The sequence below is a fragment of the Lepisosteus platostomus genome, chromosome 24 (genome assembly GCF_059453375.1).
Source record: "Lepisosteus platostomus isolate fLepPlt1 chromosome 24, fLepPlt1.hap1, whole genome shotgun sequence".
Lineage (NCBI taxonomy): Eukaryota > Metazoa > Chordata > Actinopteri > Semionotiformes > Lepisosteidae > Lepisosteus > Lepisosteus platostomus.
The window spans coordinates 10428557-10447963 of NC_142634.1; the positions used below are offsets into that span (position 1 = coordinate 10428557).

At 41.6% G+C, this 19407-nt stretch overlaps 1 protein-coding gene across 1 annotated transcript; it reads right to left on the minus strand.

Moving 5' to 3' along the window:
* Positions 1-1762: 1762 nt before the first annotated feature.
* Positions 1763-18894, minus strand: rhof (ras homolog family member F). The gene is made up of 5 exons (XM_088618028.1): positions 18302-18894; positions 12749-12836; positions 8347-8456; positions 5371-5505; positions 1763-4159 (listed from the first exon to the last, which is right to left on the minus strand). Exons 1-5 carry the CDS (start codon positions 18434-18436, stop codon positions 3992-3994), a joined length of 636 nt encoding a protein of 211 aa, XP_088474154.1. The 5' UTR covers positions 18437-18894; the 3' UTR covers positions 1763-3991.
* Between the last annotated feature and the right edge of the window lie 513 nt (positions 18895-19407).

A 19407-nucleotide genomic window follows, 5' to 3' on the forward strand; every position in this document is an offset into this window, starting at 1 on the left:
CTATTTCGTTGTGTCTTCGTTTATATGGAATGTAAGGTTGCATATGGACGTCAGCTCTTGGTACCTCCTGCAGAGATGATTATTTTCTCATCCGGTGCAGACAGAATACAAAGACAGCTGCACAAAATACCACTGTTTCCATTGGATAATATTTTCTCCATCCTATATTAGTGGCATATCGCTTTGCTTATGTTATTGGACATCTGACAGATTAAGGAATGCTGGAGGAAAAGGGCAGAGGGGACAGTTTACTGCTTGTTCACGTACTCAAGAAGTGAGAAAGATGGACAGAGTTGTACAATCATATTGTATTAAGCTTTTACAGACTTTGTTCTATTGTAGTTCCCAAAAGGTGGCCTCTATTACATTGTGTGCCAGTGGAGATGTTTTCACAGCCTCTTCAGTCACATTTGTAAAATGTAATTGTTCAAATGTAAGCCCTGCCAAACTCTGAAGGATGTTGGTTATTGTAACTTAAAAGGCATGATGAAGTAGCAAGGTCTAACCAAACGAATGTCTCCTTATAACGCTTGGTCTATGTCGGAGCGGTCCTGCTCTGTTTCTGGAGGTTCGGTGTGTCTGCAGGTTTTCTAGCGGTCTTGAAAGCACCAGCATCTGGAGAGCTGTCAAGATAACAGGACAGGGGAGTCCAACCCTGATCCTACAGGGCTGAGGTCCAGCCGTAGCATTAGAAGAAGGAAAGGCTTCAATTTGTCTCATTAAGCAAATGAGTTAAATTAGGTAATTTAAAGGCTCAGGAGAAAGTAAAACTAGAAACCTTTGGTTGTGTCCACCTGCAGTCAGTAATTTAGTGATCAATTAGTACTACAATCTTAGTCTTCTTAAGACTCTAAGGATTGGGGTTATTTTAAATGTACAGATTGCTAGGTGTTTGCCAATCTTTAAAAACAATTGGACCTATAGGATTAACTGTATCGGGGCTCTCCAGGACTGAGGCTGGGGGGGTTATGTAGAGTTTGGCTGGAGTGGAAATTGGTGTTGGACTGCCTTGGTCCATATGGACTGAAGGGTGCAGGAGGATGCTCAAGGTTTTCCAGGCCTGAGCCTCATCCCTTCATTATTTGTAGTTCCAACTAACCTCTTGATTACGTAGGTAACAGGGTAGAGATGATAAGACGATTTTAAGAATGTTAAGATTTCTTCTACTGTTTTTAGAAGATTTTCTATTCTAAAATGTCAGTAACTCAAATATGTCTTCTTTCACATGCAAAAAACAAAAAGTTCTAATTAATCCTAATATTCAAAGCTTCATGAGATCATCAGCAGACAACAGGACCAGAAATGGGAAGCCAAATTAATTGCCAAATAGTTACACATCCTCGCCAGGAGGTGGCACTGCAGAGTGCTTTGAATGTTCCATAATACTTCATCACAGTCTGGAGATGAAGGTCCTTTGAGGTGAAAGAAAGACCCATACATTTCTCTTATTTTCCTGGCTTTTAATTTCAGACTTTTGTTTTCTTCTCTAAATTCACCTGATAAAAGTGAAAATATGAGTTCTCTCACTTTGTACCTCGATAGAGGGTGTGAGTCAATATGATAAATATTTGGTGAGGAGGCATTTAAAAAGCGATGAGAATGATGTTGTTTTCTTCATGTTTTTTTACTGGTAACGAACAGTATGTACTCTCTTAGCACTTCCAGGAAATGCAAACAGCACTGCTGCCTTGAAGCCATTAGACAGCCTTGAGCAGAAGCCCAAACACCTGGAACTGAAAAAGATAACACTGGGGAGACTCAATACCAGACTCATGTTTATTATCCCGAAAACATTTACAGCTTTAACCTTCCGGTGTTATTTGTCTGTTGCGTGACACCTGGCCTGTTGTCCAAAAGGTCACTACGTTGCATACTTACACTTGTCAGCGTTGTTGCAAAATAAGATATATATTACATAACACAAACAAGAGGAGACCACTGGCCCATCTGGCCTATTCGGTAGCATCTATTAGGACCTTGTACTTTATGTAGCGTTTTGAGCTCTTCGCGGCTTCAAATTTGATCTTTCAGATCACAATCTGCTTCATTTCCCACCAGATTGTTTTAATGGGAAGGATCAACCTTACATTTTGTTGGAAAGGCTGTCACATACAGTATATGAGATGTAATCACAAGGCGGCCTGTTTATCATCGGGCTTCAAATTGTTACTTTTAATGGGGGGGAAGTGTTAACCCAGATATGGCCACGTTATTTCCTTTTAATGATGTACAGTATATAGGGCACCACACAGATCTTGATCCTTGGTTGAAATGTCAGGAGTAAGCTGTTTTGGGATCTTTGGGTCTTGAATAAAAGAAAGGAATTTAGATTTTAAAGTTAGACCTTTAAGCATCTGGGCTAGACTAAAGTCTTACCATTCATGCAGTCTCTGACCCAGCAGACTGGTATTACTGCAGACTAAAACAGTTACAGTGATATCCACTATCTGGCTGAAAGGTTTCGAGCCACTCGGGGAGAAGGACTTGCACAGGGTGATGCAGATGAAAGAGGTGGCTGATGCCGGCTCAGCTTGGCAGCACCTTGCATTTCAACAGACGTGCCTTTGTCCAGGGTGTTGCGCAACGCAGCCTGTAGACCTGAGCTGACCAGCCCTCTCGCTGGGATCCAGCAGCTTGTCCCCAGTGGTGTGAAAGCCCTACAGCACAGGCTGGGAGCAGAAGGGCTCTCTGCTGCCTCAGGAGGGCAGGCCAAAACCAAAAACAAAACACAGACTCTGCCAATGTTGTCTGAACAAGGGTCCTGCACATCACCACATTGGGAACCCAAGCTGGACAGATATTCTTAAAGCACAGATTGCTTTCCTGATGGGAACTATGACTGGTGAGGGATTGCACATTCACAGTGATCCACTAAAACATCACCCATTGCTGCTTAGCATATTCAGGGGTCTCTGAAAGTATTTGGCAGCTTGAGTTTGTTTTTTGTTTTTTACAATGTCTTTTTTTTATTTCACATAACCAATAACGGCTCTTCTACCCACGCAAGCGCTCCCTGGAGCACTTTGTAAGTTCCGCCCAGATTGTAGGTCAAAGCCGTGCGGCAGATATATCGAACGGCAGATGAAACAGAGCCAGCGAGAGGCATCCGTTTCCGAAACCAGCGCATGCCTGGAATTTCAAAAGCGAGTTTGTGTGCTTGATGTTGGAAGAGCACTGAATCCTGTGCAATATGCCTTGAATGCATCGTTTATTCACGAATCGGAGAAATCCAGGAACATATCGAAACCAGCTTTTATTTTTACAAGTATGGCTGCATCTGCAGAGAGGCCCTTTTGAACGAAATGAATAATGAATACTGACTTGTTTACATGAGTTGCTGGGCTGCGTTTGTGCCTGTGTGTCTGGGTGTGAACACAACATGGGCCTTGTGAACAACAGAACGTCAATACGTTAACGTGGTGCCAACTTGAACATAAGACAGATTGCAAACAATTGGACGGCATTATGCTCACAGGGCTCGTGAGTGCTAACGGGTCAATGACACAGTTCATGTGGGAAATGACAAACTTGGGAGTCTGCTGCCTACCTGACCTCATTATCTTATGAGGCAATCATGTCTAGGTGATCGTGTCTCTTAAAACGTAGCTTGTAACTGAAACAAGTTCGAGGTCTGTTTTTGCTTATTATGTTTTATATACATGTTTGAAAAGGGAAAAAGAACCTATATTGCTAAAGAAAGGTGCGATAGTAAGGCTAGCAGCTTTGGATTTCATTGTTTTGTTGCATTTCTCACCAACATGTGAGATAATGTGAAGGACTCACTGCCTGCCACCTCCCTCCCTGCATCCTGGTGTGGTAAAACATGTCATTGTCTTTGGAAAAACCTCAGGTCGTCACCTGTGAAAAGTCCTTTTGATCCACTTTAAATATAACACCATAATATGTGTTCTTTGTAGCTAGAAAAAAAAAGTGCAAAGAAAAGAATATTCCAGTTCCTCTGGGCTTGTAGGGCCTGTCCAGGCCCAGGACTTCACAATATCTCACACGACCTGTTCTTCTTCCGCGGGTGTCTTGCCTTCCTGATGCCAGCCAGAGCTACTCTTGTGGCTTCTTTGAAGATGTCCTCCACGTTCTCCCGGTACTTAGCCGAACACTCCAGGTACATTTCAGCGTTTATCTGGCGCCCAGTTTCCTGACCCTGCAACCGCAAAGGAAACCCTTCTTTATTAGACTCCTGGGGAAACGCGCACGTTTTATAGAAAAAGAGGAAGCATGCCTTTGACCTTTTCTTTTGACATCTGAAATTTGGACCTCCTCTCAAAGGACATTCGGATAATCCAATTGCCTTAACTCTGAAGAAGCGTCGAGCGTTTGACAACAAGCGTTACACAATGAGAGTTTGACATCAACCGTTTCACAACGAGCGCTCGTCAAAAGCAGCTGCACCCTTGCCGCTCGCCTTATCTTGTAAGATCTCGGAAGCTAAGCAACGTGGTGCCTCGTGAGTACAGGGCTGGGAGGCCTCTGCAGAAAACCAGGCAACTGCTGTGAGCCAGTAGGTGGCGCTCTTCCAATTAGGCCAGAATTTCCACAGCAATGTCCCAGGACGGTGACTGGGGACACTAGATGAGACCTTCACTACTTGAGCATTAAAGATGCCATAAGTCACCCAAGCGGGTGCTGCACTTCAGTGGTGGGTGAAATGGATCCCCATCTATAGGTACAGTGCTTTGGGATCATTGTGGATAAAAGTGCTATACAAATGCAAGCAATTCTCATTATTAATAACAGCACCCTTTATGGGCACCGATGAGAAATCAATCAAACCTCGGCTTACTTAAAGATTGTTTCTTCCATGCCACTGGTGAGTTATCAATAGATCAAGACCCACCAACACCAAAGCAATTCTGCATGTATATGTATATAGAGAGAAATCTTTGTTCTTGGGTATGTTTGTCTATAGTTAGGCCTCCTGGGTGTCTCTTGCCTGAGCACAGGCTGGGCTGTGTGATCCCAGGTTCGAGTCTGGCCCAAGTCACTGAGGTTAGGGTACGGTTAATCAGCCAGGTATTTCTCGGCTCTGAGCCACACAGCTAGCCCTGCAGCCCTCTGGGCGCTTGCAGTCCAGTGGAGCTGCTGGAGGGACGATAATCTCCTCCACGCGACACCGAATCTCTGTAACGCTGCTGAGAGACACTGCTAAAAGACGAAGGTGGTTTGAGGGTATACGGGACGTGACATTCTTCCTTGAACATGGTCTTAGGGTTCATTACTGACAGCTGAGATGTGAAAAAACAGACAACTGGCTATTCCATTCTGGTGTAACAAAACAATTAGCAGTTCTAAATTTGATATATATATACTGAGTGTGAATATGATCTGTACAGTATACAGACAGACAGACTTTACCTGTATATAAGTTATAGGAGCCTGATCCAAAGCTCTGAGCTTCCTGGTGCGTTCTTTATCTTTCCGAAGGTCTGTTTTGCATCCAATTAGGATAATGGGAACCCCACGACAGAAGTGGTTGACCTCTGGATACCACTGAAACAGGACAAAGTTTGAAATTTATTACGGATACTCAGGGCATTTTAAGTTTTCATAAGCACCCTTCACACAATTCCCACCTCCACCCCCATCACTTTTATTTTCTACAATCTGCTGTGACTCAACTACTGTTTTCTGTTTCCTCTGTCAAACTCTTTATCGAAGAGATTCCACAGCCACTCAGCTCTTCTCTCTCAGCTGCTGAGGTGAAATGAAGAAATCGGTAAAGGGAGCAGTCTGGTGTCACTGTTTTTGTTGAGGATCATTATTGGGATATAAATGAACCTAGTTAAGGTCCCTTCAAGGTGGAACATGTTAAAGGCAGTTTGCACAACTTCCATAAGCTGAACACCTGCACTTTGGGAGGACAAACCATAAGATCAGTCTGGACCATATGGATCCTAAGAGCACAAGATGTCATTGATAGAGCTTGCAGAGGTACTAAATCCCTCTTTTCTGTATCATGAAGTGGATGTTGACATCTCAAGGCATACTCATCACAGGGCACATCTCTCAAAGCCTGACTGTGATCGAGTATTATTTCTTTTACCCGTTACTGCACTGGTGTCGTGTGGTGTGACAGACAGAACAGTGCTTGCTTCCACAGGATCTGCTCAATAGTCTGACAGCACGTCTAAAAACTGATCAGGCGGGAGCCCAACATAACACAATTTTGAGATTATTTTCTGGGATCATTTTGAAGTGCTTGAACTCTTCATGACTTTCATTATCTGCTCACAGCAGCTCGGCAGCTCATGAAGCACCTGGCCATTTCTCGCTTGACGTGCTTGGCGTCAGTATCTGCCCATTACATTCTCACTACAGGAGTCAATTGAATGAAATTCCTATTGTTGCTTCCAAACTATTGGAAGGATCCCAAACTTAAAGCCTTTTAACATCATGGATTAGGCAAAGTGACTCATACAGGCTATCTTACAGCCAGCTTACAAATTTTAACCTTGACGGGTCTGACCAAGATGCAGCAGCTACAGTAGCTGTCGACAAAACATTCCTCTATTCCCAGCACAGGGGGCCTGGCAATGGGGTCAGCACACCCAGATTGTCTCTGCATTCCTGAGATAAAGTGACACCGAGCTGCCTGACCTTGCAAGGTAACACTGAACAGACTGTGCTACCTGGAACAGAAGGCATTTCCAGTAATCAGACACTTATTTTCACAACAATTAGCTTGAAAAAAGCCAACTCCAGACCCCAAACCCCTAGATATCTATAGTATATGAGGTTAAACGCCCACTTATGACACATTAGAAAACTGAAATGTTCACTTTGATGATAAATATTTTGCAGGGCTGAAGGCTCAGAGATGATATGAGACGTCATAAACAGTGCCTAACAATCTGGAAGGCAGATCCGAATCATATCCTCAGCTCTCCTGTGGCTAAAGTTTAACAACCAGGGATACTGTGAAGGAGGAGTAAGGGGGGATTAGCACTGGTGATGACCTCCTGAAATTCCTCAGAAGGTCGAAGAAGATCTCTTCTTGCACCACGTCTTTTATCTGCACTTTCAAACTATCTCACAGAAGAAAGAAGATCAGTCTTTAACCTCACTTGATGTTACCCCATTGTCACAATATCGTTATGGATAACAGTTAATTGCTACTCTTACAGTAGAAACTGTGCAAACCTTTCTGAGGTTTCTCCTCTGCCTCACTGGTTTTCATTGTGTTTTTTCCTCCCCAGTGCACCACACCATTTATCTCTGTCTGGTCTGGTAGACACAGTCTGTATTTTCTCTTGCCTGGTTTTACAGACAGTCAGGGGCCTTATTTTAAATCCCTTCTGTGAATTTAAACAGGCCACCATGTGCATGTGAACATGACTGGGTGACCTGCGATAGGTTTCCTGCATTAAACCGATCAGCAGCATCTGTCCAGTCATTGCCCTGCCTGCAGCAGCTGGTCTTCATCATCAGCAGCTTCTTGGAGGATCTTGACATGAACAGCATCTGGCAATAAGGACTGTTGAAGGAGTCTGACGTAATAACTTCCCGGAGAGGTACAAGCATTAAATCTGCTGCTGCTGGGATATTAATAAGGGCTGTAAATAATTGACACCTTTAGAAGGCTCCACAGCCCAAACGTTGTGCTTCTTTTCTTTACCTTTCAGCAGGGAATGAACCTTTACCAGTGTTCTGTGCAGCCTATGCAATGCATGCTGACGGAGCTATCTACTTATTAACATATTAAAAAGGCTGTTGACTATGTTGACACTTTGTTCTGGGTGAATGAGGATGACCTCCTGTGCTCCTGTAAACTAGTCCTGTGCTCTGGCTGGGCTGTGCTTCATCTTACTCACATTCATGTCTTCCTTAGTGCAGCATCGAGAACAATAACAAGGTGTTAAACAATGGCGTGGCTTGAAGCGTTGAGATGGAATTAAGCCCTCTGTCTTGCATGAGGTCAGAGGCTGGGTGGGCATTTACGTTGTCAATTGGGAGAAACTGGCCTTTGTCAACCAGATACAAAAAGACCCTGTTTAGCTCTTTCTGCCTCCCCTGCTACACCTCTGTGTGGCTGTTGCTTTCCACCTTCTGGAGCTACACAGGGCTCAGATGACACACACCTCAGATGCCAGGACATGAAAAGGAGCTGAATGATGGAATTAATCAACAGGGTATCTCAACTGTCAATAGCATCTTTGCAAATGCATCAGTCACCTAATGCCTGGCAACCACAAAAACACAACCAACATCTAATCTTTTAAACGCGCCATCCACATAACACACTAGTGAATTGTAGGGTGGTCCCCTATCTACATACATATCTCAAAGTGTGAACAAAGAAAGATTATTAGGAGGCAAAGGTTCTCATTTTACCTTGATTAAGACATTGTCAAAGCTGGTGGGGCTAGTGACATCATAGCAGACCAGCACCAGGTTGGCATTTTGGTAGGAGAGAGGCCTCAGTCTGTCATAGTCCTCCTGGCCTGAAACACATAAGACACAGGGACTTGTAGTTGTGAGAGCATTTTTTGAAAATGAAACCTGGTTCATTAAGAAGAACCAAAGGACTCAAAAGGCTTAAACATATTTTGAAAACATCCCCAACAGCTGGGCCAAGAGTAATTGACATTTAAAAAAAAACAGAGCCATTAAAACTATTAAAATCAACAAGGAGTCAAGTTTCAGGCTGGTATAGGAATGACAATATTTTTTATGAAGTATGGCCTGAAGAGACTGATTAAAGTCACATCAAATCACATAAAAGCTAAAAACCTTTAAGATTTTATCCTGCTTATTATTTATCTATTATTTATACTTGTAAATTGAGGGAAATGAGGTTCCTCCTCTCAGCAGATTTAGCAGCACACTGTATACTTCTTATTCTTTAGACATCCTAGGCCTTCCTCTCAATTGTCTTCAGAGTTCTAGACCTTTTCGGGACACTGCGGCACAAGATCTGCATCCACGTGCTCTTCCAACTCACGAAGACAAAGACATGAGCGTTCTGCACGGGCTATGGCAAAAGACAGCTATACTGCACTACATTTGTTATCAATGTGAAATAAGCCATGTGTTTTAGAACAGCCAAACGTCTGACACTCTGCAGAATCATAGAGTTCTCCCTAATATTTACTGTTGTCAGAAAACGGATTTTCGTCAGGCGCCAAACAGATGGGATCAGTTGCTGCTCATTGCTGACCCAGGCTGGCTCTAAACCAATAGCCCAGTGGGGGAAACTGTTAAATTTCTTTTCAGTGTTTCATTCATCTGATTGTGTTGTCGGTACTCTTTATGTGTTTCACAAAAGCTCCATTGTGAAATAAGGTAGCAGGAAACATGCCTGGGTCCTTTGATAGAAGCAGAAACAGTTATTTTAAGTATAGCACTATTTAATAGAACAAACCTGAATAGATGTTACTTTCCTACTGAAGGTTTAAGTAACTAGATCTATTGAAATTACTGTGAAATGCAGAAATGTGGATGGTGCTAAATTGTGTTGAGGTAGAAAGCCACAACATCCTGCTCTGAACTTCCTCTTCCTGCAGTCTTTATGGTCCTGTGTAACAGTTTGGCTAAGATAAGCACCATGAAGGGAGAGTACAACGTGCCCAGAAGGCTAGTGAGTTCTCCAAATGCTGCTCTGTTAAACTGCCCAGCAGTTTACAACAAAATAAAAAAAACAAAATATGTTGACAGGCTTTTGACATGTTACTGTATCAAAAGATAAAAAAGTGACTTTTCCTGAGTTGCAGTAATGAACTAGTATTTGTGAATTTGAGAAGACCATAATCTTTGTGACCTAAAAACTGGCACACTCTTCTAATAACAGAAATACAGTTCATCTTCTTTTGAGGCTATATCTCCAGGCCTGCTTTCTGTTTTGCAAATCAGTACTTTACTTAGAATGTAAAGTTTACAGACCATTTTAGAAAGGCTCAGATGTCTGTAGAAATGTTAACTTCTGTGCCTCTGGTGAAGAGCATTAAACTATTAAATGGAAGCGTCTCGTGTATATTAACTTCAGACAAAGACCTGGAAAACAACCTGTACAATATGCTTTGCCACAAGTCCACTGTTCATCTGATGTGAAATTAGCATGTCTGTGTGTGAGTGATGGTAGTAGTTAGAACAAGTGCAGAGTAGCAACATCTTCCTGAAATCCCTTATTTTCTGGAGATTCCTGCTAGACAACCACTTTTGTTTTGCCACTATTGTCATCTGCTGCAATACCGCAGAGAGTCAAAGTGCTCAGAAGCTACATTCATTTCTCTGCTCTGAATCTAGACACTTCATACCCAAGAGTACTGAAATGAAAACAAGTTATTGACTGGATTTGAACTCTGTGGTTGTTTCTGAAATGTTCAATTAACTGTGTCACTGGTGATGCAAGTCTCACCCTTCCTTCAGACCAGCCGAACAGGTCAGACGTTTTGAGTCTGCTGCTGAGACACAAATGTTGCTGTTTTTCTCTGTGAGCAGTTGAAACCTTGGAGGGAGTCTCCCTGCCTTAGATTAAAGTTTGAGCCTTCACAATTTAACATATTTAATTTAACATTTAACAGTTAACAAGGACTCAAGTTGACATTGAATGACATTGAATGAGATAGAAGAGGTGAAAATCAGCTTCCTCAACTGTTTCCTTATTTTCTCAACTTCAACACCTGCCCTGAGGAATTTAGGGGACCACTGGTTAGGGTTGTAGTGGCATAAAGAGAAGGCTGTGGGTTCAAATCCCAGGTGATCCACAACGACTGTACATTTGAGCAACATACTTGAATTGTTCCAGTAAAACACTCCGCTGTATACGTGGGTACATCACGTCAGATAAATGTGTCAACCCAAAATACTAATAAAGAAAATGAAAACGATAAGTTACAAAATACCCATGTTTTATTTCTTGTTCAAGTGATGAAACATCTAACACACATCTGTATGTCTTTATTAAAGCGAATGAAAAGAAAACCTATAAACTGAGAACAAAAATGTCAAAGGTCCATCAGCAGATAGGCTGTAGACCTCAGCCAGCTAATTTGAACTAAAGTCACATTTTCAGGTGCCTGTAAACTTTGGAAAGGTGATCTTTGTGCAGCCTTTGCAGGAGGTGACAGCGATAATCATTGCGGTTCTGCTGCTTCAGCGGATGTGCGTCTGCGCCACATCCTGCCAGCGATGTTTTGCCACTATTGTCATCTGCTGCAATACCGCAGAGAGTCAAAGTGCTCAGAAGCTACATTCATTTCTCTGCTCTGAATCTAGACACTTCATACCCAAGAGTACTGAAATGAAAACAAGTTATTAACTGGATTTGAAATAATGGCGTGTGGTAAATACCTGCACCTCTTTTGCACCCTGACATATCTTTGTTTAAACCACAAATTGGTCAAGGTGCAGCATCCAAACCTGGGAAGCGTTTGAAAGGAACAGTTAGTCAAATTCCTCAACCATGCGATGAAGCCCCAAGTACTCGTGAGATCCGAGAGGGAAAATAGCAAAGAACAGTAGTTTGTATGAACACAGGATGATCAGTTTTGCAAACAGTCCTCATACTGGATAAAGTTCTGTTGAGGTGTTTTGTGGTAAACAGAAAGTTTGAAAGATGGTGTGAGCATGCATGATTACAGAGAAAACATAAGGAATGAAAAGTAACTCATATGGCAGAAAGCTATCATATCAGTTTACTACTGTATGTCCTTCTATTAGCATAAAAGTTTAAAGTGAATTTTTAGGACCTGTGTGCACAGTGTATTTTCACTGTTATAATGACTGGTGATCTACCTAGACCCTAATATAAGTGCTATTGCCAAAAAGAGCTGAGAGGGCACAGAAAACAACCCAAATGTAATGATGTACAGATGTGTCAAGAATTGACAAAGTTGGAAAACTGAAACACCACCAGGGTGAATAATGAGAACACAATGCATTCTTCAGTAAGACAGTCTTAGTACTGGTTTACTGGTTTTGTGGATATCACTCAGGACCATGTTCACCAGACACAACATACTGTATGCACAGGCAAACATCTTGCACTGCATAGTATAGTACGACATGTGCTGGTGCCACCATAACTGGATAGAACATAATGTTTCAAAAAATGAAGTATTGATCATGACTGTTACCAAAACAGTATTGGCATCAACCATGATCAAAGTGAAGAAATGTATAATTGATGCAGGAACCACTTAACGACACAGACAAAACCCCCTGCCACCACCGCAGATACTCCAAAAACTGAAGTCACTTGGCTGAGGGGTTTATTTCAACAAAGAATTAGAGGAGTTGAATAAATTCACCTAATGCGTGATACAGATTGGACAGCAAGCAGCAAAATCTCATTGAAAACCATCTAGAGAGCTGGACTAAAAACAAGAACTTTGGCTCTGCTAATTTGTACTGCTTGTTAAATAATGAAAATTGCTACACTCAACATATACTGTAGCATTTTTGAGAGTAAGATTTATAACGATAGCTGATATGTTGCTGATTGTGGTAGTTAAAATTAATTAATTGTTCTACTACCACACTTTATTCGGTTTATAATCAGAAATTTTTCAGATCTGGTTACTTAAGTGGTTACGAAATAGAGTGCGTGCATGTGTGAGGTTTCTCTTTAATGCGTACGCCTACAAGACCTCACCCATGCCTTTATTTTCTGCTTCTGCATTCCTTAGACTGACACGAAGCTCTACTTCAGTGAAACAATGCTTCTGCAACACAGAACACATGTCCTGAACAAACAATCACGGCTTTAAAAAAAAAGCTGAAGAAAAACCCTTACCTGCTGTGTCATACAGGTTCAGATTAATTTCCTTGCTTCCGAATCTAATAGTTGTGACATACTTCTCAAACACAGAAGGGGCGTATTTCTGTTAAAACCAAAAACAAAGAACAGTGGATGAAAAGAAAGAAAGTGTACAAGTACGAAATGAGCCTATTTCTGGACTCTGTTCACTAAGGAGTGCCCTTGATTTCCTAAGGGTTTGAATGTTCTTGGTGTGGTGGAGAACCAATGATAATCAGTAAGACATGTAAAACATTCTCAGCAATGACGTGGGATTTAACAGCCATGACATGTATTTACCAGTAGCTGAGAGATCCCACGCAGGGCCTTTAGACACTACAGAGATAAAAACAGTTTGTTACCGTGAGACAACTGAAAGGTGTGTGTGAGGGGGGAAGGTGGTGGGTTTGTGGACCTTACTGTGGCTACAAAACAGGAACGACAGGTTCCCTTCTCTTCAAGATTTGTATTTTTATGGAAGCTCAAGGTAGAATCTGTAAAATGGTAGTTTCTGAAAACCTGGCTGCACTTGCAAAGCTGCCTATTACCTAGCACTGCTGTAGTGTGGGCTATAGCTTCCTTATTGATTCTGTGTCTGTGTCAGGTCTGGTTGAGTTGCTTAGTGAAAATCTCATCGCTTTAAAACAAACCCTACCTTTCATTAACTTTTTTATCCTGGCTTTTCACTTTTTCTTTTAACTTTTTTTAACAACTAACAGAAAAAAAGAACTTATCGTCATACATCATGCCTTTGGACAGTTCTTCAAACATGTTTTAAATGAAAAACACGCATAGGAAAAACGTATAGGAGGAGTGCTTTTGCACCACTTTACAATTATTTCCAGGAAAGTGGGATCTTCATTTGCCTTACAGCAAAAACCACCCAGAGGTCAAGAAAATGTCCTTCAATCTCCAAATCCATGCAGGAATGCATGTAGTAATTAACCAAGGCTGCAGTCTATCACACTCTCTTGTAATGTAATATAATGTTTTTCTCCTACCTGTGCAAAAAAGCCCCACCAAAACCAAAATAATAAAATATCTCATTGCCCCAACTGATTTGAGTTATGAATCCTAAAATATTCTTTCAGCTTTACAACAGACTCATTTATTATACTTGCTTATGTCTAGTGAAAGAGTACAAGTGTGACCTTGTGTCTGTGCTAAACACAAATACCTTGGGAGAAGATTCTACTGCACATACAGCTGCTGGGGTTGCTCCGGAAAAAACCCAGAAGAGTTTTGTCTTGTGGTGCAAATTTCTGACATAAGCATGAAAAGGCAAATCAGACAAATTGCAGCTGTGAGTGTGGTTTCATTAACATTTTCAACAACTTTTGCCAGCACTTTGCAAATGAAGTGACATCACCACTTGTGAGGGTGATTGTTAACATTTACTCAGGGGAGCAGCTTTTGCTGTGGTTGATGTGCCTCTGAAACGGAGACACCATGAAACAGCTACTCTTTCCCATTGGAAATGTAGTGCAGTGTGAGAACAGGGAATGGCCATCTCAGCTGCTGGTATCTCTGGAGGTCTGCAGCTCTGTCTGGACTGGCAAAGAGTGTGTGACTCACTGGTTTGTAGGTTGATAATTAAAAAAACACACTCACATGGGGAACAGAAACTCCATGCAAAAATTATTTCTTTCTTTTTGGTACATGAATTCTAACTCAGGAGAACTGTGAGTCGTTCCCCTTAATAACAGGTGCACTGATTAAAAAAACCCAAGATGACCAAATTATCTGAGCCACCTTTACCACAAAAGGGACAGATTTATTCTTCAGTATTTGGCATCCATTACACATCCAGAGGCAGCTGCTGTTTTGATGTTTTTAAAATCTTACGTCCAGGCTTGTTGTCTGACTTTGTAGCTATGAATAATTATATTAAAGAGTAGAATTATATATATGCACCAATACACCAATATGAAACATTAAAATGAAGACCATATATATTATAAAATAGCATTTTGATTGTACTCAGTACTTCACCTGAGATTTCCTCTTATTTCTGTTACATAAATATTTATACAGTATTTCCATGGGCATCTCTAAACTACACTGCTTCAACTATCATGTTTTCTTAAGTACAGTATTTCCCACATTCTAAGCAGCTTGTGAAAAAATGTCAAACCAGGGGAACTACCACCGGGCTGTACTCTAAAGCCAATAGGTAAGAATTATTCAATTTACCTAATAAAACATTACTATCTTATCTACTTCTACTACCATTATTTACAATTTCCTTCTGGAAATTCAGCCTTCTGACAAGCATTCTGAATAAAACTGCTTTTAACACATCATAATAAATGCTGCGAAAGGTGAATGTGATTCATCGAAATCTTTTGGTGTTCTATAAATAATATGAACCACGTATCAGGACTTTGTTCACAATGTAAATATCAAGATAGAGACTGTTGTAACATTTTTAAAGAAGTGTGCAATTTTGGAGCTTATCATGATGACGTGGTCTGAATAAACAAACACACACATTACCGCCTAACAACAGAATTTACACCTATGTTCACAGAGCTATCAGTGTACTCAAAATAGATGTGAGAATTTGTTACACCCTAATAAGGGATATTATGTTAAATCATTTAGTGCAACAGTAGTCACAAGAATGACTACTATGGTGTAAAAGCAGTCAGTTAGCGGCATAAGTGCTCAATATTTAATTAACACATTTTTCTACACGTTTATACTTATTGCTACAAACTACATAGCAATACAGTGTTTACCAACTTTACCATGATCAATTTGCAAGGTACATGGATTTACTGTGCACATACAATGCTTTTACTTTGTTTTACCAGGAATTCCCACAGTATTTTACTATGACTATCATAGATTCCACAGTGATTCCACAAGCTTCACTAACATGTCCCTACCGTGGTACACCTGGGCAAACCTTTATAAAGATCGGGACAGAGCAGTGTTAAACAAGCAAAGAAAGCACACATACTGTAGCACATCATAGAAAAAGGACCAAAGTCAGGTCTTATAGAATTAATCTGATATCTTTAACCAGAGTTATCAATTTTCAATTTGAAACATGACCCACCAGCCAGAAAGAAGTTTGAATATTTGTTGAAGACGTTTAAGTAGCTCACGCATGAAGAAGGCTCCACAGCTTAAACCTTTACCTGTTCCACTGCGTATTTATTATTGGGCATGACTCACAATCCCACATCGATCATGCACACTCCTGATCCACCTCCGGACAGACCGCTGTGGGATGTTCCTCTCCTCTTCCTGTTCAGCCACAGCCAGTTGGCCAATGATGGCAAGGGCGTGTCTGACTCCAGTTGATAGCCCTGGCAAGGGGCTCACACAGATCTTCAACTGCACTCAGCTTATGAGAACAGGCCGGCCATCACAAGACTGAGAAATTGTTTTCTAGACGTCCTGCCATTCTAACCCTAGCGCTATGTGGTCTTGCATTGTCCAACTGAAAGAGAGTCTGTTCTGGTTGGGCTTGTAGAAATGGAAAAATTGTTGGCTCGAGTTTTTTGTCAACATATCACTGGCAGCAAGTTTGACCTCAATCTGCAACAAAAGGCTTATTATATGAAATTCTTCCCGACATCATCATCTTTCCATTTTTGTTTCGGCTGGCTGGTTTGAACAACACAACAGTGAGCACAACGCTCACCACATGTTGTCCCCACGTGGTCTTGTCGAACACAAAACAGATTGCATTCGTGAAAAAGACACCGTGCCACTCCCCCTGCAACTAGCTTAGATATTCTCTGGCTCATAGAAGGTGTCGATGTCATCATTCACTTGTGAAAGTGTTCCTCCTTAACAGCTTCCGAGCATGCAGGTCTTCACCAGATGAAAACATACAGTTAATGAATAATAATTGCTCACACTTATATAGCGCTTTTCTGGACACTCCACCCAAAGCATTTTTACAGGTAATGGGGACTCCCCTCCACCACCACCAATGTGCAGCATCCACAGTTATTCTGCTGATGTGCAGGTTATTTCTTCCTGAAGCCTCTTGTGCTGCATCCACTGTAGTGTGAAAACAGTTCCGTAGATGGATCAGATAGTTGAGAAGGCCCAGGGCTGGCTTGGTGAGCCTGCTGTTTTCCAGCACGTGGTCTTCCTGGTTTCTCTGAAGAGGTTTGCCGATTGCTGAAGCACATCCTATTCTCTGTCCAATGTATCTCGCAGACAGGCTGCCGTCTTTCGTACTGATAGAAATCAGACGATCATCATTACTCGAGTCAAGGGCGGTTCTTGAGTTCACACCATTTCGTGAAACTATTTATACAGATTCTTACAAAAATTCATTAGGGTAATTTTTACTCAGGTTTTCTGGCACGCTCCAGTTTCTCTTCATATCGTATAAATCTTTAGCCTAGTATTTCGTCATCCCAAGACACAATACTATCCAAACGACAAACAGTCGTACTGGTGCATTTTTCTCTGAGTATCAGTAGATGTGAAAGCGAATGCAAAGTCTACACCCCTCTGCCAGTGAAACCTCTCACACATGGGACAAACTGTCTGGCTGTTCTGTCACTCCCTGCACTCTTCAGGACGATAGGGTGTGGTCTTTATTCCACAAAGTAATCAAATCTAGCTTGTTAGAACATTCTAAGAAAAACATAAGACACGTTAACCTATACCAACTGGCTTTGTTACAGTATATACCAAGTCGCCCATTTTGTGTGATCAACTGTATTATAAATGAGAGGAGAATGAAAGGGACCAAAATCACTACCTAAAGACAGTGATAAATCTGGCAGGCCATCTGTTTATTTCACTTTTTGCTGTCTTGTGGGAGAGTCTGAAGTGTGAAGATTTTATATTAGTTGAATCTCATAGCCACAACCATGACGCCCAGTTAGGTGGGCCGTAAAGACAGACTTCTTTCCTGAATTCATATGCAACTGGGAAAAAACTTGGATATTCTGGTTTACTGTAGAACAACAGAGATTGCTGAACTTCAAGAGGGGCGAAGGTGTAACAATACTAGACAGGCATCAGACACTTCAATCTAATGGTGTCTGATACAAATAGAATCAACCCTGTTTTAAACTGCTCACTTCTCTTTCTCATTCCTGGTGTTTTGGTAGACAGGTGTAACGAAACAACAGGAAAAAGAAAAAAAAAACATGACCGGCATTACCTCTATTCAACTGGAGAGTAAACATCTTTGACCTACACAATTCACCCATTGCCAGAAATGCTCACTCAACAAACCAGGTGAAAAGCACAAGCATGCAGTTTCATTGTATTGTTCTACACTTCTAATGAACATACAGCAGACCGGGGATGTTCACTCTTAGTCCTGGGGGTTTAGCAGAACACCTAGTTTTATAGGCAACTCGTCATCCTCAATGAGTACAGACCTAGAAAGTGCTATACTCCAATTAATAAACAATTGATAGAAAGAAGCCATTGAAGTGTGGAATACATCACATAAGACACCGCGACCATCCAGGACCAGTAGTGATTTTCAGAGTTTTAGTCAGGAGCAGTCTAGTTAGGACAATGAAAACCGTGGACAAGGGCAAGTTCCTGTTTCTGCCTTACCTCTGGGAAGTCTCCCTTAGCATACACCATCAGCAAGGACGTCTTCCCACACCCTCCATCCCCCACGATCACAACTTTGAGCTCCTCGTGGCCTTTGCTTGTGCCATTGCTCTTTGCCGTCCCATTCTGAGTCATTTTGGTGTTCCGTTAATCCTGTCCCAGCAGCACAGATGGGGCCCAGGAGTCTATGGTCCGTTACTGTCTGTGAATTTCGGGTAGCCCGTTCATTTAATCCGTCTCACATGGAGATGAGAGCTGAAGGAAGGCTTTTCTTTGGAAGAAGGGAAATACACAGAAACCCACAGATGGCACAAAGGCGTCCAGGTAAATTTGTCATAATCGTGGTTTCTTCTCCTGTGTAGTGTGGAAGACCAATGTCGCAGCTCTGGAGTGTGGTAACCCTACCCAGCTCTGACAGGAACCTGTAGTGTCTTGCAACACTCTTTCCTCACTCTGCTGATAACCAGCGCTCTCTGCACTGCAGGAGGAGAACGCCAGTCCTCCCGCTAGCCTGCAGGAGGACAGTTCTGTATTTGCATACCGCTGACGAGCTCTGAAAGCTTACTCCCTCCTGGTGTGGGAAACTAGGGTTGATACCTGACGCAGAATGAACTCTGACTGGATTCGGGCCGAGCCCAGATCACACAGAACACCCACTAGCTCCTTCAATAGTGTCAGCACAGCTCGTGTACTGCAATAATGGTTACATGGCACATACTTCAGGGAAACAAAAACAGTTTTCTGAGAAATAATATGCGCCAGAGACGTTCTAGTTTTTACTGGAAATCAGAATTTCAGAGAACAATCATTGAACACAGTTTGGCTCCTGTTGACGTAATTTATTTATTAATACAAAAACTAAATGACACAGCATGAACCAAAATATACAGGCACTTAGAAAATACATGTTGCTTTGAGAATGAAAATACGGTGTTTACCATTTTTTAATTAATAACAACACATTTTTTAACTGTTGAAATGAAATTAATATTTAGCCCAGTACTTTAATTTTTTAATAGTTTAAAGGGTAGAAGGCTGTGAGGTATCTCTTTATTAAAAAAAAAACAGTATTTCCTATAATACACAGTGTGAAGCTGTTGGGCAAT